General features: G+C 42.7%; 1 protein-coding gene across 5 annotated transcripts in view; it reads left to right on the forward strand.

Annotated features, from left to right (window-relative positions):
• Window positions 1–7,966, forward strand: part of ubr4 (ubiquitin protein ligase E3 component n-recognin 4) — a gene marked incomplete at its 5' end in the record, with an annotated part of 56,564 nt that extends 48,598 nt beyond the window's left edge. For all 5 annotated transcript variants that reach the window (XM_083675118.1, XM_083675120.1, XM_083675121.1 and 2 more), the window contains 12 exons: window positions 96–286; window positions 762–935; window positions 1,043–1,142; window positions 1,333–1,551; window positions 1,933–2,046; window positions 2,334–2,476; window positions 2,905–3,030; window positions 3,280–3,474; window positions 4,332–4,556; window positions 5,094–5,184; window positions 5,394–5,556; window positions 6,633–7,966. In XM_083675118.1, the coding sequence (XP_083531244.1) occupies window positions 96–286; window positions 762–935; window positions 1,043–1,142; window positions 1,333–1,551; window positions 1,933–2,046; window positions 2,334–2,476; window positions 2,905–3,030; window positions 3,280–3,474; window positions 4,332–4,556; window positions 5,094–5,184; window positions 5,394–5,556; window positions 6,633–6,697 (1,806 nt within the window). In that variant the 3' untranslated portion in view covers window positions 6,698–7,966. The remainder of the gene's footprint in view (window positions 1–95; window positions 287–761; window positions 936–1,042; window positions 1,143–1,332; window positions 1,552–1,932; window positions 2,047–2,333; window positions 2,477–2,904; window positions 3,031–3,279; window positions 3,475–4,331; window positions 4,557–5,093; window positions 5,185–5,393; window positions 5,557–6,632) is intronic.
• Between the last annotated feature and the right edge of the window lie 1,653 nt (window positions 7,967–9,619).

Raw genomic sequence — 9,619 nt, forward strand, 5'->3', positions numbered from 1 at the left:
CCCCACAACAAGGTCCTTTATAAAAAATAAAGACTGTCTATTCAGAACAATTGTACAATATAAAACTGATTTTGGAGGGATTGTGTCTTTTCCAGGGTAACCTGCTGTTGACGGGCGACAAGGACCAGCTAGTGATGCTGCTGGACCAAATCAACACTCCCTTTGTGCGCTCCAATCCCAGTGTCCTGCAAGGCCTGCTACGCATCATCCCTTACCTGTCCTTTGGAGAGCTGGAGAAGATGCGCATCTTGGTAGAACGCTTCAAACCCTGCTGCAGCTTTGACAAGTAGGCACTCGTTGCTTTCCTGAATACAAAAGAGTTGGGTTAGCGCATGATCACACCACTGCCTTTTCAAGGCATCAAGAAGTAAGGCATGTCTCTGGGGATGTTTTGGAAGAGGAGCTGTCAAGACTGAGTGGGAGGGGGACGTCGTTGACCCAGATGTTTAATCCGGACAATTATTTTTAGTGCATTTGTACATTACTAACAGGGCAACTAGCAAGCATTAGGGGGGCAAAATGAAATACATTTGAAAACAGTTTATTTCATACAGAAATAGTGTAGATTTATTTCAGTAACTAAAATGAAGACTGTCAATTGGATTAGTTGTCTGGGCCAAAGTGACATTGATGCGTGTAGAAAGAGTAGAAAACAACTACTTGGAACGTTCTGGCAGAAAGTCTGGTTGTGCAGAATTAAAACTGTACTAAAATGAAAATTTATTTAATTTAACATTTAAACTTTTTCCTGTGTTTTCAAGGTATGACGAGGAGCATAGTGCAGACGATAAGGTCTTTCTGGACAGCTTTTGCAAGATTGCTTCTGGGATCAAGAACAATAGCAATGGCCATCAGCTGAAAGACCTGATCCTCCAGAAAGGGATCACACAAAGTGCACTGGACTACATGAAGAAACATATCCCCAATGCCAAAAAGTAAGTTGTGCATTGTGTTTTCTACTCTATTAACTCTCCAAGAGCTCTTTTAACAAACACATCCCAAGAGACTGAAATGAGAGCTGAAATGATCTCGCTTTTCGCAGTCTTGATGCCGATGTCTGGAAGAAGTTCCTTTCTCGTCCGGCGTTACCCTTTATCCTCAGACTCCTCCGTGGCTTGGCTACACAGCACCCCCCAACACAGGTAAATAAACCTGATAACCAGCCTTCACATACCTGATACCTAGCCTTCACATGCCTGAACCTCAGAACTCCAAATAAGTGTTGTGGTGAAATTGCATGGAAGTGTACGTGTCAATCAATATACCAATGAAATGTGCAGGGGGTGAATTATTTTCTTAACAACCCCTTCCCTTGGCCATCCCTTTCCCTAGATGTTGATTGGCACAGACTCCATCACCAACCTGCACAAGCTGGAGCAGGTGTCCAGCGATGAGGGCATCGGCACGCTGGCCGAGAACCTTCTGGAGGCACTGCGGGAGCACGCCGAGGTCAACCTGAAGATCGATGCGGCGCGGAGGGAGACGCGGTCCGAGAAGAAGCGCATGGCCATGGCCATGAGGCAGAAGGCTCTGGGAACGCTTGGCATGACGGTGGGTTGAACAGATTAAAGTTAATGTCTGGAACGTTTTGACCTCTGGGGGGAGCTCTTGAGTGATGTGGGTCCCATAAATAGAGGGAGAGAGAGAAAAATAACACCCATGAGCAAAAGCTTTTTTGGAAAGGTTTGTTGGCTTTAAAATAAGGACGGTTAGGGTTAAATAAAGTTCTAAAATGTGGATTTTAAAGGTTGAATCTTTGACACTCCCAGAGAGTGCACAGTGGCTGAATGATCAAACTCCTGAAATGTCCTCCTTTACAACTGCTGTCTTCTCCGTTGCCCCTCTCTACCACTAAAAGCCATACAGTTTGAGCATGACTAGTTTGCACCTACTACAACTGAGTGTTTCTGTGTTTTATTTCTGATGTTTCAGACCAATGAGAAGGGTCAGGTGGTGACAAAAACATCACTGCTGAAGCAGATGGAGGAGTTGATAGAGGAGCCGGGGTTGACCTGCTGTATATGCAGGGAGGGTTACAAGTTCCAGGTATCTGAATCACAATCTCTTATTTTTTATATAAGTAATAATATAGGCAAGTAATAGTGTAACTGTGGATTGCCTTTTGTTGCACTTAATAACATTATGGTAACTATCGTAAATGTGGACATAACAGTTTTAAACACATAACAGTAACAATTGCAGTTTTGTATGAGGCCTTAATGTAAAGTGGTACCAGATGTACTAGACGTACTACTAAAAACCTCTGTTCATGAAATCAGTTGTATAATTCCAATGCGTCACTTCAATTCCTTCTCTGTGTCTTGTGTCCCCAGCCTACAAAGGTCCTGGGTATTTACACGTTCACAAAGCGCGTGGCTTTGGAGGACTTTGAGAACAAGCCCCGCAAGCAACAGGGCTACAGTACTGTCTCGCACTTTAACATAGTCCACTACGACTGTCACCTTGCTGCTGTCAGGTACGCACGCACGCACATATATACACTTACACATACACACACACTGAGATTTAGATTACGCTGTGTGTGTCCCACTTAAAATGAAGGATAACTTTTAAAGCTTGATGAAGGCCTCCAGCAAAGGAACCAGATGTCATGACCTGTTCTATCAGCCTTTTGTAGTATGACTGCTTAGAAGTGTTCTGTGAAACATCTATGTAGGCCTTACAGTACATTTTGTCATACTCTTTCACTTAATTTCTCCAGGAATAAATACATTGCTGATTGAAGGCATCACTGTGACCCTCCAGTCTAATGACTCAGTGAAAGTGTAAAGCTCGAGCAAACGCCAATATATCCTAATGTGCACATGACACCTGTCCTGCCCTGGTCTTTGGCACAGAGAGACGTGTTCCAGACTTACACTCTCCGTCTTGTTTACTGGTCAGGCTCGCTCGTGGGAGAGAGGAGTGGGAAAGCGCCGCCCTCCAGAACGCCAACACCAAGTGCAATGGGCTGCTCCCTGTGTGGGGGCCACACGTCCCCGAATCTGCCTTCGCCACCTGCCTAGCAAGGTAACACACAGACACACACACACACAGACACAACAACAACCACCCCACACACATCAGGGTTTGGGCCAGTGCTATTTGCTGCTCTGTCCATTCAGAAGGTTACAAGGAAATAATTGTTTTAATTAGATTATGGAAACCTTGACACACACCACATACCACACACACACAAACCGTTCTCAAACTAAATTCTGCATGTTCAGGAAAATGCGTAGCACTCACCTTTTAAAACTCTTGGCTCTCTCCCTCCAGACACAACACATATCTGCAGGAGTGCACAGGCCAGCGGGAACCCACCTACCAGCTCAACATACACGACACCAAGCTGCTCTTCCTGCGCTTCGCCACGGAGCAGTCCTTCAGCGTGGACACGGGGGGTGGAGGGCGCGAGAGCAACATCCACCTCATCCCCTACATCATCCACACAGTGCTCTATGTGCTCAACACGTACGTACTGTTTTATTTGATTACATTTCATGACATGCAGTGTAGTTCACTTCTTGATGTATGTTTCCACCTCAAACTGACATGTGAGGGTCTCAAACAAGCCTTCAAAAGTTGTTAGAAATGCCACAGTTATCAGCTCAAGTCACATGAGAGGGTTATGTCATTTTTAAGGAATAAGATGGGCATTGTCTTTCAGTGTTGTAGAGACATTGTTTGATATTGCTAGTAAAGCTGTGTGTTCTGATGATCTCCCCTCTGGGTGGTATGCCATTGCTTCAAGACTGAATGCCATCAGTTCTCTTTTCTTCTTAATAAATTCGGATGGGTATCGAACTCCAAAATTCAGTGAATGAAGACATGTATAAATCTAATAACAATGATTAATAATAAGTTTTAATGCAAGCTTGCAGGAGTACAATAGTGTCTCTCTCTAAGAGGTAACCAGAGTAAGTCAAAGAAAAGGGTGCAGTACTTATAGAGAGAAAGTTTCCTATACATTCCATTCCATTATATGGCCAGGCCATATAATTGTCTTTCTTGGCCTATTCTTCAACATTCTGACCTCATGACTTAAGGGGACCTCTGGATACCCCCAGTTATCTCGCCCCCCCGCACCCAACCACACAGGAATGTCTCCCAGACTACCCTTGGTTGTACATACATATTACTCTGCATTGTGTTCTTTAATATATACAACTATAGTTATGTAAAATGATTAATAAATGCAATTATAGTTAGACAAAATGATTTGCCGTCCACACAGAGAATGTCAACAGAGGAGGAAAGCATCATTTGCATCTCTCTCTCTCTCTCTCTCTCCCCCCTTCTTTTTACTTCGCTCTCTCTGGCATTTACAGTACGAGGGCCACATCTCGGGAGGAGAAGACGCTGCAGAGTTTTCTGGAGCAGCCGTGTGAGAAGTGGGTGGAGAGCTCCTACGAGGTAGAGGGCCCCCACTACTTCACCGTGCTGGCCATGCACATCCTGCCCCCCGAGCGCTGGAGGACCACACGCATGCACTTCCTGCGCAGGTTGCTGGTGACGGTGCATGCCCGCAAGATCTCCGTAGTCTGCACCAACAAGTATGACACTTTAACATCATGTTCAGTAACATAAGCAAAGACAAAGACTTGAGCCAGAGCTGTGTCTGTGTGTTTAAAACATTTTGTACTTTCTAAATGGTAAAACATTTAATTGAAGCTGAGAATCTCTACTTTGACCCCATAGTAATTGTTTGATTTCAAATCCAAACGGTTGGAGTATAGAGCTAAAAGAAGACAAAATGCTTCCTCATTCCAATACTTACTGTATGGAGGGCACTTTAGAGGTTGAGGAAACGTAACTGTTGAAACGACAGCAATAATTAAATCAGTTTCCCCTTATAAGTGACACAGCCGAGTACTCGTATGCTTCTGAGGATTTTCACGTTGATTTAAAGTTACTTATTCAAGTACAGTACGGTAAAGGCACGCTCTGTCTGTCTATTTCATTTCATTAGGTCTGTAGTTGGTTGTGGTTTGACTCCCATATGGCCATGCACTCTGTTGATGAACACAGTTGATCTAGGAATGACCTCTGATGCTACATGCTCTTCTCCCTTTTTGTATTCCTTCTTTCAGACTCACAGATAAATCAGCGAAGGAGTACGCCGTCTATCGCTCCCCACTTCTCTTCTGGGGCCTGGTGGATCTCATTTATGACATGTTTAGGGTACGGCTTCTCAGAGCTACGCTTTACATGACAAACTATGAGACTGTTTTTTAATGGAAATATTCTACATGACATAAATAGATATCATGTTATCTAAATGTTCCCTGACGTTTAGCATTTGGTGAATAATCCCATGTGTTCTTCACTGTGGGATTAATGTCAGCGTCCTGTTTGCTCAAACACCTCTCCCCTCCTTTCTCCCCTTCCAGAAAGTGCCCACCAGCAACACGGAGGGAGGCTGGTCCTTCTCGCTGGCCGAGTACGTGCGGCATAACGACATGCCCATCTACGAGGCCTCAGAGCGGGTGCTCAGGGCCTTCCAGGACGAGCTCATGCCCGCCGAGTCCTTCTCTGAGTACATGGATGTCGTAGGTCAGTGTTTACAGACAAGACACCCACACATGCACGCAACAAACAGAGACACACCCACTAGTGCAGAGGTCACTTATTGTAGTGTTTGAATTACTGGGAACTAGCCTATGGAGATAAGAATTGATATCAGTAGATTTATTCTGACAGGTAACATTTGCGGAACTTGTAAGCATTGCAATACATTGCAATACATGTACAGTGCCCTGCATAGGTAATGGGACAGTGAAGCATTTTTTCTTGCTTTCCCGCGCCAGTTTGTCTGATATTGTGTTGCCTGTTCAGCCCTCATAGACAGCTGTTGCACTAGGTGGGTGCTCATTATAAAAACACCATCCCTACATCCACACTATAGCTACATTAGCAATATTTAATGACAATTCGCCAGCATGATTGATCTGTTAGAACATCTGATGCGGACAGTAAGAGAGAGGTGGAAATGCATTGACCAGAAGCAGATGGTAGGTTATGGTTAGGGCAGATGATGATGTCGCAAGAACTTAAAAAAAAGTTAGGCCAACTTTTCATTCATGACTTGTATGTCCCCAATGCGCACACAATAATAATTTACTGTATAGATCAAATCAAATTGTATTGGTCACGTACATTGCATACAATAAGTGATGTAGTGAAATGCTTTTGGAATCGTTCAACAACAGTCAAACAAATCAACAATACAATATAATAATAAAACAATGACAAGGATGCAATGTATGTAGCACCTATAATAATTGTCAATAGTTGATGGTAGCAGTGCAAGGGTGCAGTGTAGGTAGCAGCAGTAATTCACACTAGTAATAATACAATGACATGTATACAATGAATGTAGTAGCAATAATTGACAGTAGTAGTGCAAGATGTGTAGTTGCAGTTCCATCAGCGATAACGCAACATTTAATTTCATGACAACGGGACATATTTTGTGGAAATGCTTTAAAATAGCAAGTTGTTCAGTTGTGCTTGTTTGCATATGCAATGCCCCCCCCCCCCCACTACCCACGTTCAACTGTAATTTAGTTGGGCTGGTGACTAGCGAAGCGTATTAACTTTTTGAACTCTTTCTCAACCTTTGTTTTCAGGACTACTGGCGGACATTCCTGACCCAGATCTCTTCCTGCAAGACTTGTTGAACTCTGTGCCCTGATGGCAGACAGACATGCCCCTGATCCCTCTGGACCTGTGTCCAGTCTGTCCCTGAACAGGTGTCCCACATAAGGAGGATGGCCGCTACATTGACCCTGCTAATGGCACTCACAAGGGACACCTCTCAACTGGGGCCCAAGGCTCCCCAAATTCTGTCTACTCTGTCTCTCTCTCTCGCACATACTCACACATACTGTACTCACACACACATACCCATGCGCACACACACTCAGATCTGTTTCACAATCTCCACTTTGGTTATGTTCCTTTATGCCCTCTTCAAATATAACTCTTAAAGCAGAAATTCTATGTGTAGTTTGAGGATGCATTCATGACAATGTTTCTGTAACATTTAATTCACCATGAACCCTATTCTGACCCCACAAGTTTGAGGTACAATCTTCAATTAACTCAAAAACAATGTTTTGGGATCACTGCATATAAAGAGTGACATTTGCGTTTTTTGTTTTGTTTTTTTGTTTAAAGTTTGAAATTATTTTTTTCATGACAATGTATTTGCCTTCAAAATGGCAGGTTTTACTAAACGTCACAGGATTGTGAACTGTGTCATGCACTATTCTCCTTGGCTTTCGCTGATTGGTCAGCACAGTTGTTCCTGACTGTCATTGGAGTGAAAGGCCAACCCTGATAACAGTGGTGTTTTGATGTGATGTGCATATGAAGGTTTCTCTTATCAATTACAAAAGCAGATGGAGAATAAAACAAAGTGTCATTTGTAAAGCCTTCCCTTGGTAACCTGATTAATATTCTGGTTTGTGACTGCTTCCACCTGCTGCAATGAAACGTGACAACTGTCTCTGTGACAACTGTTTTATCACAACTGTGAGTGATAAGGGCCTCTGCATCCTTCCTTTGGATACTTTCTCTTTTCTGACATTGTTTTTGTTTTCTTCTTGATTTGTTCTCTGGTCCCAACACTACACTGGCAGGTTCTTTTGGGGGGAGGGGGTTACTTTCTTTGTTTTGGTCTTTCCACCCCATCATTAAGGACAACATCCTGAAGACCATTCCCAGAGCTGTTTCTGGTAAGCAAGGTGCCGCTGGGTTTGAAGCTCAGTGATAAATTAACTCTCTAATATATAGTCGCCAGTGAAACGCCATCCTTGTACTCAGAGCTGAATGCATGGTGTGGAGTTAAAAACCCAATTTAGTGTTAATTCACCTATTCCCGCTGCTACAATGTTCAAAAGTTGCTGAATGTCTGCTTTTTGGATTAGCAAATGATTAATAAAGCAGTAATAATTCCACATCTGATGCAGTGTGACACTTTCTCTTTTTTCTTTTTGTCTGGAGTATGAACTATTCAATGAACTGGATGGTATTTCAGAAAGTGTATGAGTAAACCAGCTCTCTTAAACTGAATTCTTTGTTCCAGAATGAGCCCTCAAGGAAAAGCCGGATCAGAAACTAGGGTAACAAATCCTTCAGAGCGAACTTAGTCTTTGCAGGTTAAGTGAACTCCTAACCTGTCGACCAATTAAATCAGATTCCCTACCTTCAGCGACACTTGTCTGCCAGATCCACATCAATCAAGACAAGTTAGCGCACTTGCTTTGCCTATAAGTTTGTATTTTTCTACCATGCAACTGGTCTTGAACTCAGACCCACATTATACAGATTTCATGACAATTACTGAGTAAGGATAACAGTTAACAAAAATGTGATTTCAGTATCTACAAACCTATACTTTTGTTTTTGAGCCCTATAAAGTACATCATCTAATGTCCACAGAGGGGCAGTAGAAACAATGTTATCAGAGACTTTGTTACTTTTATTAGACCTCTATATCCCTATTCAATATGAAACCATCAGCAAATGTATAGGTGAGTCAAAACCATTTCAGAAATACACCAGACTATTTTTTATTGGAAAAACATCTGTGCATCTCACTGTTGAAACATACAGTATAGATGATAGTTAGAGAGATCTATAGATAGATAGATGATAAAAGGTTAGATAGTTGAGGCAGGATAAGTATAGATAGATAAACATATGGAGGTTCATCAGTATGGCTTTGAAGGTTAGGAAGAGAGAATGTTGTAAGGTTTGGTAGTTCAGTGGACTGGGTGTAGAGTTGGTTGTTAACCGGATGAGTTTTTGGAGTTACAAAAAGCATCATAGTTTAAAAAGTTGAATAGGTATCAGCAAGCTTTAATCCGGGTTAATAAAATTTGGGTAGTTGAAAGTAAGTGAGATTACAGTAGCAGATACAGTTAAAGATGGTTTGGTTGGATGGATGGTTGGAATAGTTCAGTGGAGTTGGTAGTGGATTGGTTGGTTGAGTGGTTGAGAGTAGTGATGGGCAAATGAAGCTTTTGTGAAGCACTAATTTCTAAGCTTCCGATTGGCCATCTTCCGGGTTATGCTAATGAGAGAACGTCGATGTTACACTGTTACATTATATCCTGTTTCTAAGCTAATTTGATAAATTGGTGCTCGCTGTTTCCCTGTTGTTACAAACAGGTTAAGTGATATTAAATGTGACCGGACATTTGATAGTTTGTAACCGTCATTGAGTCCCTTGTTCTCGAGAATGGCACCCCAGGAGAATACTGCTCATCGGTATCGCTTCTCGGCCTTTTGGCTAAGATCAAGTGTAGTATCTGTTCTTATCAGTTTAATATCTGATACGTCCCCTATCCGGGGACCATATATTAAATTGATTTTTGGAACAGGGAGATGGAATAGGGGCTTGCTCCGTCCACTCCACGCATCGACCTGGTATTGCAGTATCTCCAGGAACGGTGCACCCCCCTCTCTGTGTTAAAGGAAGACGTTGAAATCTTGCATACTGTCCTGTTACATGAATGTCCGTTGAGTTAGGAAGAAAGGCTGCGTGTATATTTTAGAGTGTTGCTTAAGTTATTGCACTTGTATGTAGTGATGGGCAAATGAAGCTTTT

Source organism: Argentina silus (genome assembly GCF_951799395.1).
Source record: "Argentina silus genome assembly, chromosome: 8".
Lineage (NCBI taxonomy): Eukaryota > Metazoa > Chordata > Actinopteri > Argentiniformes > Argentinidae > Argentina > Argentina silus.